Raw genomic sequence first — 20,404 nt, forward strand, 5'->3', positions numbered from 1 at the left:
TAAGAATGCAAGGTAGCCTGTTTAAAGCCAGCTCAGACTGTGGTTTCAGATGGGCCACTGCTTCGTAAGTCATCTGATGAGATCCAACTCAGTTCACCACGCTGGCAAGCAAACAAGAGTCCTGGGCTTGCACAAGGGCAGACACAGCTGGGGAAGCTGCTTAAGCTAGCACTGCTACCACAGTCTAAAACGTATCAGTACTGTGTTGCTCTCATAACAGTAAGTGGCCTTTACCTGAAGAAACTCGTACCACAATGGGCAGCAAAACCTCCCTGCTTAGCTACATCTGGCACTTAAGGCAGATGCTGCTACTGTTTGACCTATTTGGTTTAAAAACGAGCTTAACCATATATAATGAAATCCCACGATATATTTTATCAAAATAAAGAATATTCTTTTTTTAAGAATAGCACACAAGTCTTAAAAACAGTTGCCAGGAGTAAACTATCACTAGATATCACAGCCAGATGTGTAGTCATCCACAGACAAAGCAGGCACACCATACCTGTGGAACAGGCCACTGGAATCCAGAAAGCAGCAACTCTGAAAGCATTTAGAAGGGCACAGATGAGCAGCGGGGTATGAACTGTCACTGTCCTGTGCAAAACAATCCTAGATAATACGTGGCTCACGAGCTATTTGTGGCCACTGAGTACTTCACTGAGGAAGCGATAGTGGAATATTGCCTTTAAGTCTTGCCTCGATACTCGCTTAAGAGAGCAAAAATTTCATTGCATTGGGTTTACATGACAAGGGTTTGGTAGTGGGGAAGGGCTACAGGGGTGGCTTCTGTGCTAGAAGCTTCCCTCATGTCCGACAGAGCCGATGCCAGCCGGCTCCGAGACGGACCCTCTGCTGGCCAAGGCCGAGCCCATCAGTGACGGTGGTGGTGCCTCTGGGAGAACACACTTAAGAGAGGGAAAAAAGTTGCTGCGCAACAGAAACTGCAGCCGGAGAGAGGAGTGAGAACATGTGAGAGAAACAGCCCCGCAGACCCCCAGGTCAGTGCAGAAGGAGGGGAGGAGGTGCTCCAGGTGTCGGAGCAGAGATTCCCCTGCAGCCCGTGGGGAAGACCATGGTGAGGCAGGCTGTCCCCCTGCAGCCCAGGGAGGTCCACGGGGGAGCAGATCTCCACCTGCAGCCTGGGGAGGACCCCACGCCGGAGCAGGGGGATGCCCGAAGGAGGTTGGGACCCCATGGGGACGCCACGCCGGAGCAGGGGGATGCCCAAAGGAGGCTGGGACCCCGTGGGGACCCCACGCCAGAGCAGGCTCCTGGCAGGACCCGTGGGGAGAGAAGCCGACGCTGGAGCAGGTTTTCTGGCAGGACTTGTGACCCCACGGAGGACCCATGCTGGAGCAGTCTGTGCCTGAAGGACTGCAGCCCATGGAAGGGACCCACGCTGGAGCAGTTCGTGAAGAACTGCAGCCCGTGGGAAGGACTCACGTTGGAGAAGTTTATGGAGGACTGTCTCCAGTGGGAGGGACCCCACGCTGGAGCAGGGGAGCAGTGATGAGTCCTGCCCCTGAGGAGGAAGGAGCGGCAGAGACAACGGGTGATGAACGGACCCCGACCCCCATTCCCCGTCCCCCTGCGCCCCTTGAGGGGAGGAGGGAGAGAATTCGGGGATGGAGTTGAGCTGGGAAGGAGGGAGGGGTGGGTGGAAGATGTTCCAAGGTTTGTTTTTATTTCTCACTCTCCTACTGTGTTATTCACCAGCAATGAATTTTTATTTCCCCAAGTTGGTTCTGTTTTGCCCATGACAGCATTTGGTAAGTGATCTCTCCCTGTTCCTATCTCGATCCATGAGCTTTTCATCATTATTTTCTCTCCCCTGTCCTATTGATGGAGAAGTGATAGAGCGGCTTGGTGGGCAGGTGGCGGCCAGCCAGGGTCAACCCATCACATTGACAGGAGGCAAAAAAGGAAGTACAAATTAGTCAGTTAATATTAATGAAATATTCAAGAGCTGGAGACTGTCTTGCATTGGGAGATGTAGAAAGTTCAATCTTTTCAATTTATAAAAAAGATGTGATAATAATTACAACACGCAATGGATGTAAATTTTCCTTTGGGGAAGAAAATAGCAGGTAAGAAAATTAATTTCACTTTTTAATTTGTGACAAAGAACAGAAGCAGATGACAGGCATCTGAAACTACAAACGAAACATCACCCTCATCAGCCGGCCATGGCAGGCAGCGCATTCACCACCTTTCCCCATCGCAGGCCTGCTGCTGCTCTTAAGCCTGTTTGGGAAATACCGAGGAGCCCCCTAACCCTGTCGCACCTCTGAAAAAAACCACAGTATTTGTGATTTTTCTCCAAGCACTGAGCGGGAAACGCCGCACCACAGGCCGCTCCCGCCCACCCGCCCTGAGGTGAGGCGGGCCCCGCCCCCCGCGTGCCGCCCCGCACGTCGCCGCCCCGCCCCCGCCGGCCTGCAGCTCGCGCGCATGCGCCGCCGCCCCGGCCGAGACGAGCTGGCCCCGCCTAAGCTCCGCCCCGCGAGGCACGCCCCGCCCCTCCCGCGGCGGCCGGGGAGATCGGCGCGTCCCTCAGCTGTTTCCGGCGGTGCTGGGCGCGGCGCAGGCGCAGTAGCGCGGCCCAGCTCGCCGTTCCGCCGCCGCCGCTCTCCTCCCGCCCGCTCCGGCGGGGCGGCACCGCGCGGGCCGCGGTCCCTGCGGCCGCCCCGCTCCTGAGGGCGGCGGAGCAGCCCCGCCTGGCGCTCGGCGGCGGCCCGGGGAGCTGGGGAGGAGGCGGGAGCCGTTGCCGTGCAGGTACCCGCCGCCGCCGGAGTGGGCCGCGTCGCCCCCGGCGGTTGTTTGTGCGTGTGAGGGGGCGGCAGGAGGGCTGGCCGGTGGCGGGACAGGCACGGCGGAGGCTCGGGCGGGCGCTGAGGTAACTGTAAGTAAGGGTGCTGCTGGCTGCTGCCGTTATTTCGGGGTCGGCCTGCGCAGGTAGTTGGCCTGCTGGACCTCCTCTGGAGCTTGTCGGGGGAGCCGGAGAAGCCTGAGCTTGCCGTTTAGGCGAGGAATGGGTTCGCCTCTTGTGCACCCTGGAAAACTCTGATCCACCCCAGAAACATCTTTGTAGAGCGAGGAGTACGTACTGCCCTTAGCTCTTAGAATAGGAACGTTTCGTTGAACTTGTGGCTTTCTACTGAAGCTCTGCCCAAGGAATTGGTGTCCTTTCTCCCCTGGGAGGAGTTCTGGAAAGGGGTGGCAATACAATGACGGTTTCATTTGAAATTTGGTCGCTGCACGAGGTAGTTTGCTAGAGAGATGCAAATTTACTGGAAAGACCGGCAAGCAATTTTCTGTACGCCACCGAGTGTTTTTGACAAGTGCTACATATTGCTCAAGATGGACTTAAACTGGCCTTTAAGGAATAATGTGTTGAAATTAAAATGTTGGGGTGATGCTAACACATGTCCTGAGCAGTAGATATCCCCATGAGGCTATTTGATTTGAATGTTTATCCGACTTTACTGAAAGAATAAATAAGGTGCATCTGCTTTAAGCAACTCTGTCACTCTGGTTTAACTTGTTACTGATGTGGGGTTTCCATTGTGTTTTTTTTTCTTTTTCAGGTAACACCACGATACGAGACTTGTTTATTGAAATATATTTTCTGGAATGAAGTAGACAAGCAACATAGAAAAGGTGTAATTATTTATAAGTAATGACAGTTCATTTATCGTTAGACGCCTATTTGTTCTTTGTGATTAACCCAAAAAGTCTTTGGTGGAAGCAGAGAAACAAATGCCTGTATTTGTATAGACCTAAAGTCTGCTGGAGGATAAATCATGCCATTCACCCGAGAGTTTTTCATACGAGCGAGCCACAGCGTAAATGGGCTAGAAGCAGAACATTGTGGTACAACAAATACATTTACAGCCATGACTTTTTATACTACAGAGTTTCTAAACTTCTAACTTCTTCTTCCAAAGGACTTACAAAAGTTAACAATCGCATGTCACGAATTAAGAATACTATAGAATCTGTTTCAAAGGCAGTGTCTGGCACTCACAGTGAACTGGTTTCACGGATAGCTCGATTAAAGTCACACTCAGGTACTCTGGGAAAAGCAAATAAAAGTAATGCAGATGCAGGTAACATCCATGCAAATCTAGAAAATGATAAACAAGTCACAGATGCCAGAACTCAAGAGGATTGCAACAGAGGCCCAGCTGCAAAGAAATCCACTTGTGCAAACGAAAACTTGGAGCCTGTCTTAGTAAGCTCAAGTGGCACTGATCAAGATACTGCAGATGACTCAGCGTCTACTAAAACCCACCTTTTTCATGTAAGCTACTTTTCTACAAATTTTGGAGAGACTTACAGCTTCGTAGCTGATCACATCAACTGGTACTTTAATAATTCTGTTATGGATCAAGAGAAAAAAAGGAATGCTTTCTTACAGGACTCTAAAGGTGAAGAGAGGAATAAGCTTGATTCATCAGAAAATACTACAATGAGTGAAGAAAAGACAGTGGATTCAGCAGCTGCTTCAACTCCTGAAGCAGAGACTCTGGGTGCTGAAAAGACAAATGCTGCTCTTCCAGTTTCCACTAAAAAAAGTATTGCAAACTTTCTTTCATATCCCAGTAACAGTGTACAAGCTTTTGTAGACAGTTACATTGGTGGGTTGGTTCCCAAGTTAAGATCTGATACAAAAGTTGTTTCACAAGAAAAGAGTAAACAGCCAGAACAAGAAGTGTCTGAGAAGGATGAGGAGGACAAAGCAAAAGAGGCTAAGACTGCAGAAGAGAGAGAGAAGCATCTGTCTCTTCAGAGAGAAAAGGCAAGTCTCTGTTTAGTGTTATTTTTTTATGTATTATTTCTATGTATATGTATATTTTATACAAGTGTATATATACACTATACCCACCTATGTGTATATACCTATCTGTAAACTTAGATATATACACACACTTATATACTTAAATAAGTGTACACCTATGTATGTACTTACATATAAGTACATGTGTATATGTACACATAACATTTATTTATATGTGTATGTACATGTAAGTCATATGTATCTATGTAAATAAGTATATATCTATCTACACATATATAAAAACTATATGAACTTATGTATACATACTATATGTAAGTTATGTGTAAACTTGCATATACATGTATGTACTTGTAAATAAGTATATCTGTGTATACATATATAAAAATGAGTATACTTTTAATATAAGTACATGTATGTATATGTTTTTTATGTAAAGTATATATGTATATACACGTGTGTGTATAGTATATACATATATTTAGTTCATATATATGTAGAGAGATAAAGTACATAAATATAGGTAGATCTAGTTGCTGCTTTTGTTGTAGCTGTAGTAATCTTAATGCTCCTTCATGCTCCAGATACTATGATTTCAGAGTTGCCCTGAAAATACATCTGAGTACATGCTGACACATGTTTGTTTGGTGCATTGTTGCTGTGAGCTGCCTTTATTTATTTTTCTAGTAAAGAGCCAAAAGGTTGCCTGTTTACGTTTAAGCAATGCTTAACTTGGAGCCTGTAGCAGATCTCTAGTACAATATGCTGTCCTACTTCTGAGAAGTCTTAAAATAACAGTTTGGAATTAGTCTTGACAAATTTTACATATTCTTACACTAGTTTTATGTTATTTTTATAACTTTATCTTTTTTTAGATTATTGCAAGAGTGAGTATTGATAACAGGACTCGAGCTTTAGTTCAAGCCCTACGGAGATCCTCTAATCGAAGAGTCTGTATCAGCAGGGTTGAAGAACTGACCTATCATCTTCTAGAATTTCCAGAGAGCAGAGGAGTTGCAATTAAGGTGCCAATAGTCTTTATGCTTAGACAAAAAATAAATATCTGACAGACGATTGACATAGAATAACATAAAACTTTATTCTGTGCATTTGTGGGCTAGTCATATTTTCTATTTGTAAAGAGTACAGCGTGAATGTCTCTATGGCTGTTTTTTTAGCTGATTCAGATTCGTATGCAAACTATCAGTAGTTCAGCTAAAGGCTCTTAAGATTGCAATGTTTAATTTAGAAGCATACAGCTTGTCATGTGGATAGATAGTATAGCTTATTCTAGTGGTAGACGAAGGTTGTACACTGTGTTCTCTGTCGCAATTGACCGGACGGGAATGTACGGTACAGTTGATCTGCATATGCACAACAGTTTTTATGCTTGTTTGCATGCTTCCTTCGAAGAGAGATGACAAGAGTGGAATATAATCACCAAATAAGTTCATGTAATCTAGTCCTACTCATTCTCTTTCCTGCAGTGAGAGGACAGGAGGTGGGTGGTAGACTGTTCTAGCAGTAGTAGCCAAATCAGAGCATTTGCCAGTCTTGTGCTTTTTTCCACAAGATGTGACAGATGTGTGACATAGATTGTAGAATTGCTGGAAAAGAGATCCTTGGGAATGGAGGGCAGGCCAGATGAATCATCCGGGCAGGGTACAGGTCGGGCACCCGCATGAATAGATGTGAATTACTTTATTATGAAAGAGTACATTCACTACTCCCATTTTGATTATAATACTCTATATCTGTGTGATAATAATCGTACATTTAAAAATTACTCACTGTGAGGAAAAAATTTAATTTTTGTCTTAATATTAGTGTACTTAGAAGGCATTTCCTGTTTTGAAGCAGTGTGGTACTTATTCAGCAAAATCTGGGCTTCTAGCTATACTTGGTGTGCTCCATACTTGAGTTTATACTTGGCCAATGTGACATTAAAGTCAGTAGAACTAAACTGCTGGTAAATAAAGGTTTCTAGCTATTTGAAGCATGTACATTTCACCTTGGTTGTTTAAATCTGGTAGGTAGTTACTTCAGCAATGAGGCGTGTACAACATCATATTGAAGTCCTTTCTTTCCCTTGTTAGAAAGAGAGATGGGTAAATACAGATTTAAAGAAGTTTTCCTCTGAGTTTAACTAATGTATTACTTCTATACTTAAATGCAAAACTAGGAAATTTAAGCATGGATTCTTTTGGTATAAACATATAGTTACAATGAAATATCTTTGTATTTATCAATAGGAAAAATTAATCCCATGCCTACTGCGACTGAGACAGGCAAATGACGAAAGTCTTCAGGCTGCTGTTAGAGAGACTTTAGCTATAATTGGATATACAGACCCTGTGAAAGGCTGGGGAATTCGAGTCCTCGCTATTGATGGAGGAGGAACAAGGTAAGTCCTCTGGTTTTTTTTATATACTTGTAGCCTTTTTCATACTGTAACTGGAAATAAAATTTCAGTTACTCTTTGATAAGTTTGTGCCCAAAGATGCAATTTATGATTTACAGTTGCATTTGACTATCCAAGTGATGGATGTTATTTTTGCATGCATTTGTGCTTAAATTTCCATGCATTACTAGACCTATGACACTGAAATGACTTACCTGGTTAAAGTTGGCTACACAGTTAATTAAGTGGTTGGGTTGGCTCTTTGTCCTTTTGGAAGTAAATTAAATGGTTATTGGAGTTGGTCTGCTCACAAGTCTAATCTCAGAAATGCAAAATTGGTGTGAAATGCTAGAAGTAGTTTATACTCTTATGATTGTGTTGCCTTGTACTTTTCTGGAGGGTGACCTGCCTCAGCAGGAGTGGTCTCATATGAAAGAATGAATAGGCTGCTGGTGAAAGCTGTTCTATCCATGCTGTTGATTTATATTTCTTCTAGAACTAATGCTTTTTTTTTTCTTTAATTTATGCACCACATGTCCTTAGTTACATGTGCTCTAATTCTGCATGAATTTATGCACCTACCACAATTTGTAAAGAGTAGTAGCAGAAGCCTGTTCATTAAATTTGAATTCTGATGTTTACTAAAAGCTGTGTTTATAGCCCTGTTAAGACCAAGCTTTAAGTGCTGTGTGGTCTAGATGCAGCTAAAATCTATCCTGAGTCTACATCCGCAGAAGATGATCATCCCTGAGCCTTTGGTACAAAACAGTATGGCTACAAAACAGTGTGGCTGTAGCTGTTGAGTACTATTTTTGATATGCTTGAGTATGTTACTTATATTTAGTATTCATCGTTCCATTTTAATTATGTTCTGCTACTCTTTCATTCCCTGAAATATTCAGGATTCTTACTGTGGTAGTTAGTTATAATTAGTTATAATTAAGCAAAGGTGGGCTTAATTAGAGCTATGTAAGATAAAACTACCATTGTATGTGAAGGGAACTTTTGTGTTTCAGGGGTTTAGTTGCACTTCAGACTCTACGGAAACTAGAAGAACTAACTGGAAAGCCGGTTCATCAACTTTTTGACTACATTTGTGGTGTAAGCACAGGTAATTGTTAAGCCACAAGTTGGAATTTTGCTACCAGTATAGTAAAAGAACATCTGAGAATAAATGTAGATTTTGCAGAACTTGCCAGTTCCTGGCTTTGAGTGTAAGCTGGGAAAGTACAGGTGTGATTTCTAAAGTCTTTCTTTTTTTCTTCTGAATAAGAACTTTGGGTGATTCATGATACACTTGTAACTTCAAACTGATTTGTCATTTTTTCAATGAATGTGAAACCTTCATTTTGCACACAGCTACAGATATTTTAGATGTTTGAGGCAGCATCCCTCAGGGACTGATAACTGGGCAATAGTGTTTCCTTTCTTTATTAGTGACCTGCACAGCGGGACAGACTGCCTGTAGCAAGATCTTGGATGATCTAAATTAGAGGAAGTGGTCAATACAGGGATGCCCTCTGTTCAGATTGGCCTGTACAGCCTGGAGAAATGGCTTGACAGGAGCCACCTAAGCTTCAATAAAGCCAAGTACAAAGCCCTCTATCTGAGGTGGGCTGACTGGCTAGAAACCAGCTTTGTAGAAAAAAAAAATTGGTCTTTTTGAAACAAGTTTAACACGAATCATCAGTGTACCCTTGCAGCAAAGAAAGCTAACGACCTATTGACTTCTATGCACAAGAAAGTACGCAACAGATTGAGGGTCTCTGGCCACTGTGTGTCTAGTTTTGGGCTCCTCAGTAGACCCTTAATCTGTTGGATACGTTCTTGTACATACTGAGTCAGTCTGGGAGAGGGCCAAGTAGATGGTCAGGTGCTGGAGGTCATGATGTACAGGGAGAGAGTGCAGGGACTGGGTTTATTCAGCCTTAAGAAGAGAAGGCTAAGGGGAGGCCTTATTGCTCTTTCAACTAATGGGAAAATACAGAGAAGGTGGAACTAGACTCTTCTTGAAGGTGCACAGTGATAGGAGAAAAGCCAACAGACAAGCTGGAATGTAGGAAGTTACAATTAGGTATAAGGAATCACATTTTCCTTGCAAGGATGGTCAGGCAGTGGAAGGAGTGGCCTGCACAGGCTGTGGAAGCTCCATCCCTGGAGATACTCAACACTTGGCTGAACAAGTCCTGAGTAACTTGTTCTAATTGAAGCTGTTTGAACAGGAGGTTGGACTAGATGACCTCTAGAGGTCCCTCCCAGCTTTAATTACTCTTGTGACTCAATGATAAGTTACTCTTCTCTAGGAAGTAGGGAATTCTAAAGCATAAATTTCTTTTTAAAAGGCAGTCATCTCCTTCAGAAATTATGCTAGACCAGTAGCAGCATAATGTTGATTTCTAACATAAGAGGTATGCTGTAGTTCAATAGCTCATTTGCCTTCAGAAATGCACATTCTTCATTTTTTTTTCAATATACTTATCTTCCATACAGTTTAATTCAGAAATAACTTTAAATGCAGATCACCATGAGTAGATACAATGTTCACGTTTCCAGACATTCGCTTAATAGGCTCAAAATAGTAGAGAATAGGAGAATGCTTACGTCTACGGGACAGAATTTGTAAGCACAATATAGTTCCCTGCTTTACATTTTTAATAGTATTTGAAAAAAATCCTTTGTTAGTTAATTTAGCAGTAAGTGGTTGTTTCTTTAGAAGATAGTTTCGCTACAAAACACTTCTCCAATGTCTCCTTCAATATTTTTTTAAAAAACATTTTATCTTTGATAAGGAGGCCCAATGTTCTTAAATCAAGCCCACTACTCTGATTAGAACTAACTTAAGTCACTTGCCTATCGCTGAGCACGGTATCTGGGCATGGAAGCACCAGAAAATCTGCAAGCACGTACAACGCAGTGATGGCCGCTGAACTTTTTTTATGGGGAGCTAAGTTAGCGTAGATTCCGTACCGAGTTTGTGCCTGTTCTGTGCAAAAATCCAAAGATGAAAACAAGGCAGTTGAGAGGAGGAAGTGCTATTGCCCCATGAACTGAGCTGGTGGGAGTTCTGTAGGGGAGTGTGATTATCGCTGTTCTCTAGAGTATGACGTGCTTTCATAGATGCACAGAGCACTTAACCCATTGAGGACACCTTATCTGCAGGTGTGCTGTGGATGTGGCTTGTATGTTCTTTTCACTGCGCATGCAGTCTCCAAATAGGTCAAAGATACTTCTCAATAGTGGTGCACTTATAATGCAGTCAAAGGGAGCAGTTTATAACATCAAGAGTATGTAAACAGGCAGTGCATGCTACTGAATTTTCAAATGCTAATAATTAGTGGTATTCAGATGCATCATATGAGGGATTCGATCATTGACATACTGTGATGAAAGGTTCTCTAAGCATATTGTTTTCCACTGCATTTTACTACAAAGACATCTGAATTGTACTGGTCACTTTGATCATCAGTTTTGGATGCATGTGAAACTTGCATCCAAACGCCTTGCATCCAAAGGATATTCTCCCAAAATATTCCTCTCAAGTTGTTAAGAACAGCATAAGGCTAATGCCCCCATTTATTCTCCCAGCCTTCAGTGATTTGCAGATGAGGAGCCTCCTTAAACAAAGCTGGCATCTCTCTGTGTTGATGATTTTTTTTTGCCCATGATGTCTCTCCAGTTTTGAAATGCATTTTGAAAACCTTTCTGATGGAAGAAGTATTTTTTCAGTAGAACTCATCAATGACAAGTCAAGTCATGGTATTATAGAGCTGGAAGCATCCTTAGGAGGTTATCTCATTTCCCAAAGGAAGGATCAGCTGTGTGTGTTTAAGTATTGACAATTTTTGGACATTTTGAATCCTGTCAGACCTCTTCAGAAAATCTGTGCTAGTGCTCTGCTGTCTTTACATTTGGGGGAAAAAAAAAATCCAAATGTCTAATGTGGATTTTCCTGCTGCAGTTCAAATTTGTTTCCTCTTGTCCTGACTCCCCCGGAACATGGATAACAGATTCTTTCTTTCCCTTTGCAGCAGCCTTCTGTGCATTTAAAGGCTTTTGCCATAGCCTGTTTACTCAGGCTTTCCTTACAGACTGATTTCCTTGACCTGTGATTGTTTTGGGGGGGGCTCTTTTGTGTGGCTTTTCTTTTTTTCAATTGGTCCACATCTTTTTTGAAGAATGTCGTTCAGGTCCAGATATAGCACTTCAGCTGAAAATCTTGCTGGTACTGAATAGGGAAGGAATACTTTTATCTTTCAGGTTATATTCTTGCCTATCTTGTGTCATCTTAGCCAACTGTATCCCTGTGTTCTTCAAGATATGCTCCTTAGCCTCCCAGGTTTTATTTAGGTATTTTTTCCCCCTGAAGTGTTGGCTGTCAAGGCTGAGATGGTGGCTGGAGCGTAGGAGTCTGTGATACAGAGCAGGATGTGATGGAAGCATCAGAAACTATTTTTTACTGGACTATCTGATAGAGCCTGCACTGTGTCTTTGATTTTGACCTTACTCTCCTGTGAGTGTCTTGTTACCATGCAGCAGGTTTCAGCAAAGCCCTTTAATGTGTACCTTGACTCTGATATTATCTACTGCCACTTGTGTGCTGATGCAGACTGCAGTCTTTGGTGCTGTTTGTCAGGAGGTGAAGTGAAAATGAGTTTGCATTTGGTATGAATTTTGGCTCTTTGTCTTTGAAACTGTTCACCAAAATAGCAAATGCATGATATTGTAGAATTGGTGCTGGAGAGTTAAGAGGAAAAGAAGGTAGCAGAGCATTTGCAAGACTCAGGAAAATGGTGTTTCTCTGCTGCTAGACGTTTACCTGTGTTGAATACAGGCATTTTGTGATTTGGCAGTTGAGTAAGTTTCTCTTGATGAAACTTTGATGTGTCAAGGAGGCCCAAGTTATATTAAGCATGTGTGCTACATTTTAAAAAAAAAAAAGAAACCATTAATCCACCAACACTCAGCTATCATGCTGGTGGGGTTTGTGACAGCAAAAGAAGCTTGGAAGTCATGTTTCCTTTAAAGCCACCTGTAACTTTCTTTATGTAGTTCTTTCTGCATATGTGCTTTATTCTTACTCTTTTTCAAGAATTTACTCCTTTTTACATTATTTTTATTCACACCTATTGCATTCATGTCCAAATTTGAAAAATCATGTGTCCTAATTATTCCTGATGCTTAATTACATGTCTTCACAGTATTGCACAGTTAGATTTAAAGGTTGTATATGTCCCTTTCAGTTTAATATATCTAAGAATCGTAGTGATGCATTAATTGTATTTTTCCACAGTCTTTTTAATGGTATTCTGCAGCCATGCTTTTTGGATACTGTTGTTTTGTTCCTACAAGAGTAGGTCATAATTTTTTTTTAGGCACACGCTAGATGGCAGTATGTATGAATGACTAATTATAAATGGTTGCAACCAAATGTATTCTGAACTGGTCAAAACTCCCTTCTTTTTACAGAATTTTCCTAGAATTTTTCTTTACTGACTCAGAGTTTGCCAGAGAGCAAGTAATGTACCACATATATTTTTAATACCACATCATAGATTTCTCTTGCTCATTTCTCTTTCCAAATAAAGCAGTGGATTTAATTTGCTTTCTGCCATATACTAGTTTGCAGGGATGAATTCTGCAAAATGAAATAATGCCATTTTTCAACTTCTCATAGTTCTGTTTTTGAAAGTAGACCCCTTCTATCTCGTATATGTCTTTTCAAAACAGTTTGTGATCTCTGAACAGGAATTTAGTGATATAAATGTCAATTGATCTATCCTTTTCAAGATAGATACTCTGCTAACCTATGAACTACATTAAATGGTAATCCATCTTTATAATCTTACTCCAGGCTATATTTTACATTTCAACATATTTTTTTTTCAGGAGCTATATTAGCTTTTATGTTGGGGTTGTTCCATATCCCTCTGGATGACTGTGAAGAACTGTATCGCAAATTAGGATCAGATGTTTTTAAGCAGAATGTCATTGTTGGAACAGTCAAAATGGGTTGGAGCCACGCCTTTTATGACAGTGACATATGGGAAAAAATGCTCAAGTAAGTAAAAAATGATCAGGGGAAAAAATAATTAGTATAATGACTGAGAGGCTTCGGTTTTGTTATTGTTTAACTGGTAAGCAAATTCTTAAAACAACTAGAAGGGATTAGCATATACTCTCATTCTTTTGAAATAGCTGTTTTCATGTTTGCCAAAACATTGAAAGCCTTTAATGTTATGATTTCTGTTTCTGGGGAATAAAGTAAGCCTTAGTGCACTTACTTCTGATTATATTCCTATACGCTTGCCAGCTCTGCTTGATCTCACTCATTATAGATCTGCTACAAATTTTACTAGCCACCTGCTGTGCCGTTTTTCTTATAGGAGACATGGTGAGAAATGAAATAATGTGCTGTAGTAGGGATTTTTAATCTTAGCTGGTATATTGAGGGGTTTTGCCCATTGCCCCTTTCCTTGAAAAGGGAAATGAGCTGTAAGGGTTGCAATGAAAAAGTATCTGCTGTGTCAGAGTTGCCAATGAAATGGTGTTTGTTCATAGATACGTATACAAATGCATTAATGGCTATTCAGAAAAAATGACTGGGAAGAATTATTGTATTACAAGTTTTGTTACTTAGTTTTATTCATCTGTATTTGTATTGCTAGTTCTATTGTTTATAATTTTTAGCAAACTAATGTTGTAGTTTCCCAAATAGTGTAAGCTGGCACTGCTACTGAAAGAACTGAAACCTTCCCTGAGAGCAAATGTAAATTGGTAAAAAGTTTCTTTGGTTGAGTAGTGACAAGTTCCTTTGGGAACATGATGAATGCGTTTTACGGGATTGAAAGAGTTTTTTCTAGACATTATAGTGGGAATACCTGTCCTGCCTGAGTTTTAAGCGTCTCACTTCTTTGCTGAAGTGAGGAGAGGGGCTTCCAAGCACTTCTCTGTGCTTTTGCATATTTTTAGGAGTAAGTGTGTTTATCAAATGAATATCATGTTTTTCGTCTCAGATATCTGGAGTTCTTCTTTTTTGAGAAAAGCGATTTTACTCTGCCTTCCCTCTTTTCCTCCCCTGTCCAACTAAAAGAAGTCTTGTGAAAATCAGAATTACCTCATGAAAGTATTTTACCTGCCTTCAATTAAAATGCTGTTATTCTTTGCAGCTACTTGTAACACGAGGGAGATAAAGCCAGGCAATTATTATATTATCCGTAGATTAAATTAAAAATTAAATATACAGATCAACAAATGACTTTTTGTTGACCTAATTCTGCAATCTTGAAGGGAGATGCTATGCCTACATGACATTTTATTGAAACGGCAGGGATTCCTCCAGGCTTCCTTGTGGTGTGGAAGCCTAGAACTAAGAAGGGAATTGAAAGGTTATATAGCATCTCTTTTATGGCAATAAGAAGGTCAGGTCTAACTTTCAGTCATTGCACGGGAAAACTGCTTTATGTTTTGTTTTAAATTTAAAAGGCTTACTTGTGCTGGGTGGGTTTTTGTTGTTTAAATGGTAGTAGACTTGTCAGCCTTGCTTGAAATAGAGACTATCCATTTAAAATCTACAGGCATGCAATATATATTTAGCCCTACCACGACGCTGATGGTATTATTTTCTGTCAGAAAGTATTATTGCTGAAAATAATTAAGCTAATGTTGCATTAGGCTAATGTTGCGTGCATTCATGAGGCGTATTACAAATTCCATTTCAGAAAATTATAATTTCGGTTAACTAACTTTTTATTCTGAGTGCTTTAGGGAATTGATTTTATGTCTTACGTATATGTTTATTTTAACTCTTCTTATGCATTCCTTGAATTACAATTTGAGGACTGGTTTTAATCAGTTACTTTTATTACTTTGTGCACAAAATTATACTTAACTGTACATCAGTCTATGTAATGCGATATTGAATTGCATTTGTAAGAAGAACCTAGCTTATAGTTCCAAGTTTTCTGTTTTCTTTCGACTGTTGTTTACATATACAGTTTTCTTCTTTCAAGTCTTGAGAAACTACTGGAGGAATTTGGTGAGCAGCTAGGGGTTTTCACAAGCTAACTAAAATCCTGTACTGGGAATTTGTAATCTTGAGAGGCAATCAAGCACTGTATAGAGGGTAGGGTAAAAGTTACATGTTCTCTGTTGGTAGGAAAATGGATAATGCATGTGTTTGGGATTACAAGCAATAATACTTCAAACCAGTATTTGTTATGCAAATTGAAGTATAAATTGAGACTGTTCTCCAGTGACTAGATGGGCAACACATTCTGTACCAGTTAGTCACTCCAGACATACTTAACAGATTTTGCAGCATTATCAGTGAGGTGTTCTGTATCCTTATGGAGCGTGCAATAAAAGTTTGTCCTGTAGGTTTGGTAAAGATGTCATAGTTTCCTGGTACTTTTGTTGTTGTTGTTGTTGTTGTCGTTGTTGTTAGAAGGGGGTAAAAGTTACAGTTGTGCCTTTCAAATTAAATGCTTTTTCTCCAGACTATTTGATTGCATGCTGGCTATAGCCCATTAGAATGTTTCTTTAAGCATATGGTTGGCAATATGTTCTTCATAGCATTACTGAAAAAAGTGTTGTAATATTAGTGACTCGAAGGAATGAAAGAGCAACATTTGTATAGGAGACTTGTTGTTTAGATGGGTCATGTCTAGAGGACATATGTCACATGCAGACACAAACAAAGCAGATAAATGGAAAAATAGGATGGCAGATGAATTTATGTGTAAAGTAATAATCCATGAGTGGAAAAACATGCTTAGAGGATTTAAACTAACTTTAATATCAAAAGTGATTTGGATGTTGTCATGGACAGTTTAATGAAATATCTGTATGCTTGTGGTCAAACAAGATGATTCAGTGTGTGACGGTTGGGATTGAAAATACAGAAAATATTATAATGCCGTTATATTAATCCATAATACAATTTCACTTAAAATACTACTTACAGTCCCAGTTACCCCGTTTTAGAGAATGCTTCAGTTGCAAGATTGGTAAAAAGTAGCCAGTGACCTAAAGACAACTCACACAAAGGGATTAGGACTCTATTGTTAGAAAAAGCAAACAAGTTAAAGCAATAATCTGAGATAGTAAGGTATCTTGAGAATTACCGTTCTCATCTTTTCTTCAAGAACAAGGGACTATTCAATAAAATTAGGAGACTTTCTCTTTTAACACAGTATGTGAATAAACTGTGGAATTAATTGTGTTGTGACTTTCGTAAAGAAAATAATTTAACAGCGAGGCTTGAAAAAGACATTTATATAATATGCAATTAAAGTATTAAAGCTAGCAACAAAACTGAACTAAATTTGGAGGTGATATTAAAACTTTTCTCTTTAGACCTTAATGTCTAAAGTTGCATAGTAGTTTAAGGAATTTCTTGTAACTACTCTGAAACATCAGTTCCTGGCTTTCATAAGAAGCAAGATGTGAGAAAATAATTATTCAGTCTGATGGTTCCTATAATTAAGCAGTGGATATTGCTTATGCATTTTTTGTATCTTTATATTCTGGGTTTGGGAAAAGAATATCTAATACAGGTATTTAGGAAGAAGTAGATGACAGTGATGCAAATCAGTAGATGTCTTTCGTATCTCACCTCTGTCAATCTCATCTTTTATTTCTGTATATTCCTACTTCATGGTTCTGTGTGCCTTCATCTCCTTCTGTAGTCAATTAGTGAGTGCAGATGGCACTTTTCCCCTTCTGGTTGGTGACTGGAATTAATGCATTTATTGGAAAAAATAAAATAAAACGGTGCTATTGATGTAAGAATTGTCAGCAGCAGTCTTCAATCATAGGACTAGAAGCTGTCTCCCTTCCTTCCTCCTTTTCAAGGACAACACGTACACAGCCATCCATCAAGCAGGTATCCACTAGTGGAACAGTAAATTGTACTACCTCCAAATACAGTTTACTGTCTACGTTGAGGACTACTGCTATTGTAACATTTAAAGCTTCTTTTATCTTCTGACCTGACTAGATGGATAAAGGTGTTGGTTTTTAACAGTAGAAGTGCTACTACCTAGTGTCACAGTAGTGCGAGCTATAGATGGACGATCTCTTAACAACAACACATGGAATCACCTTACTTAAAAAGTGTAGCAATACTGAAAACTGTCTTTGCACAATAAGGTAGATGCACCACCTGTGTTTGTATAGGCTGTGTTCAAGGGGAGGAAGAAAACTTGCTGATTTAAATGAAAGCCTGATTGGAATCGTTATGGATGAGCACCCACTCCACCTGAGTTTTATACCTTTACTGTAAGCAAATCGAGATTGAAATAGATGCTGATATGGGATTATTGGCTAGTATGCTGATATCTTCCAGTCTCCTATATTATGCCACCTCCTAGTTAGCAATTAGAACACTGACCCTAATGCTGATGTGATGATAAATTACAATGCTGACCATTTTTGTGATTTCACTGTCAGTTTTATTAAAAAGTATGCACATGAAAAAATTCCACCTCAAAAAGGGATATGAAAAAATTCCACCTCAAAAAGGGATGTTAAATGCCTACTGAATTATTGTTATGGAAGATTACATGTAGATGTTTTAACTTTCTTCTGAATCCTGTAGAATGGCATCTCTCTTTCCTTAGCTTTTGTTTTCATAACAGTTCAGGAGAATAATTTTCATTACTATAAAACTGCTCAATAAAGATGTTAATTTTTTGATTCTTAAATGTAGCAAAATACTTTGGTTTCCTCTCACAAAGTAGTCGAGTAATCCTGATGATTTATGGTTGAGTATGCGGTGAAGCCAGTAACTGAATCAAGACCTCAGTCGCTCTTCAGACTTATTTCCAACGGCCTAGAAGGTTTGAAATATTGGTCCATTGAAGGCAACTGTAGAAATCTGATTATTTAAGTGAAATCCAAGCATTGTTTCTTTTAAACGTAAAGTTCTCAGAAGTAAGGATGATAAAAATGTATGTCTTTTGATCATGCTAAACTGATGGAGCATTTTCAATTTTTTACTTATTTGTAGAGAAAAAATGGGCTCAAATCTTATGATTGAAACTGCAAGAAATTCCAAATGTCCAAAGGTAAGTACAGTTTTCTAAGGTAAATATTGTGTATTCCACAAGTACTTTTAACAGTTCTGAGTAAAAGTACTATCCCTAGAAGAATATTGGATAAACAGCGTGAGTGTTGATACACTCTCCAAGTTTCCATATGAGATAGCCCATGCTTTTAAAGGATAAAAATTCATTAGATTCCTAAACTTCTGCAGCAGTTTCTCATATTTTTATTTAATACTTTAAGTTAGAATATGTTTCAGAGATGTTAGAAGGCTTATAATCAGAGAAATACTAGGTCAACTTCTTGAAGTTGTGCAAAGTTTGTTTTTTCATATAAGAGAATTCTAGTTTCTGGAGATCCTGTCACGTCAGCTGTGATGTGTATTATTGTGTAGTGAGAGAGCAGGGTTTCTCCTCACTTTATCTGGATTGCCAGGTTTTCTCCAGTCGCATTCGTAGGCCCTGAGCTCTCTACTCTTCCTGTATGATATAAAGGGCACCGATTAATTGGAGGGGTGTTATATACAGCAGCAGCACGAGAGTGAAAGATGAGAAGGCATGGGTATTTTATTTTTGGTGAAGGATAGGGTGTGAAGAAGAGAAATATAATAGCACATATTTCAGAACAATCTGTAATTAACAGGTGTTTTGGTGTCATAGCACTATATTCAATGCTTTAGTGTTAAATGGAAGATATTCACATTTTTCTAAACATAGAAACATGTGCTGCTTGAGTGACTGCGTTCCTAGTCCATGTCTAAAACAAGGACATGAAAAGGCTGGAGTGGTATGTTGCTTTCTGAGAGAGAAGCAATCCTACATTGACTTGAAAGTTATCTTTGAACCGGGGTCTTTGGCTTCCTTCCATGTTCTTCAGTAATAAAATGTCAATATAAATAGAGTTGAAACTAGCTGTTCCCAGTAATCACTTTGTAGTGCTGGCAGTGGTGGCACTCTTTACAAGGCACAGCAAAATCAAAATAAAACATGCAGTTGTGTGCTCTGCTGCTGTTAAATTCATGGTGAGATGAATTTTTCCAGAAGGTGCTCAGCACTTTACAACTTAGACTGCATAATGAAGTGGAAGTGTATATGGGTATTACCAAAAAGAAATTCAAGCACTGGTTTGATAAATTTTCTATTAAATTTTCCAAAGTGTTTTTTCTTACTGCTTCTAGTAGTGCTTAGAACCAAACCTTCCTTTTGACAAAACCAGGAAACTTTTTCTCCATCAAGTGATGGAGTATGAATCATGCATGTGTTTTGCTTCTGCATTGTCATATAGAAGTTATACTTTTCTTGTTTTCTTTTCTAAAGGATGGCCTTATTGTGAATTAAATGATTTAACTTATGTATGGAAATGAATACAGTGATATCACAGCATCACCTGCTAGTGCTGTTGAGTAATGTTTCACAAAAACACCCTACTCTGTATAATAGTAAACAGAATTGAACACCTGCTTGGCTGCTGAAGAGTATTGTTCTGACAGTGCCAGGCTGGGTGCATCATCACTGAAAGGTCTTGCACATTCTAACACTCATGCGTAACTATAGGTACTCTCACCTCATGTGATTATATCTGTAAGGTGTAATTTTTTTGCAGTCATATGTTTTGTTTTATGGAAATCCCATTTTGGCTTTTCACTTAGATTTACATACGCGATTTTGTTACTGACATTTCAGGGTCCTTACGAAAAACCTTGAAAGATTTATGTTTGATTCTTTTGTTTTTTTTTCTTTGGGAGACAGTCTTCCTGCAATCCTTTAACTTGGGTTGCAACATTAAGTAGTAATTTTCTTGGAGAAAGAAATATATTGATGTTTCTAACATTCGTATTTAATGGCATGGTTGTATTGCTGGTTACAGACTTTTGAGAATGAACTACTATTCATAAAGGCAAAACATTTTAAAATCATATAGATGACACCAGCTTTTTGTTTAAGTATCAATGGATAGATATTGGTAGAAACAGAATAGCCAGTGGAAACAATTAATTTCAGGTTAAAAATAGCATTTTCTTTAGGGAGTTTGAGGAGGTTTTGTTGTTGGGTTTGGGTTTTTTTACTTTGACTTTTTAAATTTTAGATAGGCATTATAAAAAAAGTAAATAAATAATGAACTGAGTGGGATTCCAGAGACACATTTAATGTATAAATTGA

At 39.6% G+C, this 20,404-nt stretch overlaps 1 protein-coding gene across 7 annotated transcripts in view; it reads left to right on the top strand.

Annotated features, from left to right (window-relative positions):
• Window positions 1–2,581: 2,581 nt before the first annotated feature.
• Window positions 2,582–20,404, top strand: part of PNPLA8 (patatin like phospholipase domain containing 8) — a 40,415-nt gene continuing 22,592 nt past the window's right edge. For 4 of the 7 annotated variants that reach the window (XM_030014207.2, XM_030014213.2, XM_030014214.2 and 1 more), the window contains exons 1-7: window positions 2,785–2,905; window positions 3,591–4,804; window positions 5,677–5,826; window positions 7,054–7,205; window positions 8,219–8,313; window positions 13,089–13,260; window positions 18,211–18,268. In XM_030014207.2, coding sequence (XP_029870067.1) covers window positions 3,683–4,804; window positions 5,677–5,826; window positions 7,054–7,205; window positions 8,219–8,313; window positions 13,089–13,260; window positions 18,211–18,268 — 1,749 coding nt within the window. In that variant the 5' untranslated portion in view covers window positions 2,785–2,905; window positions 3,591–3,682. The other 3 variants (XM_030014209.2, XM_030014208.2, XM_030014211.2) reach the window with 3 other exon arrangements.

Source organism: Aquila chrysaetos, chromosome 5 (genome assembly GCF_900496995.4).
Source record: "Aquila chrysaetos chrysaetos chromosome 5, bAquChr1.4, whole genome shotgun sequence".
Taxonomy (NCBI): Eukaryota; Metazoa; Chordata; class Aves; order Accipitriformes; family Accipitridae; genus Aquila; species Aquila chrysaetos.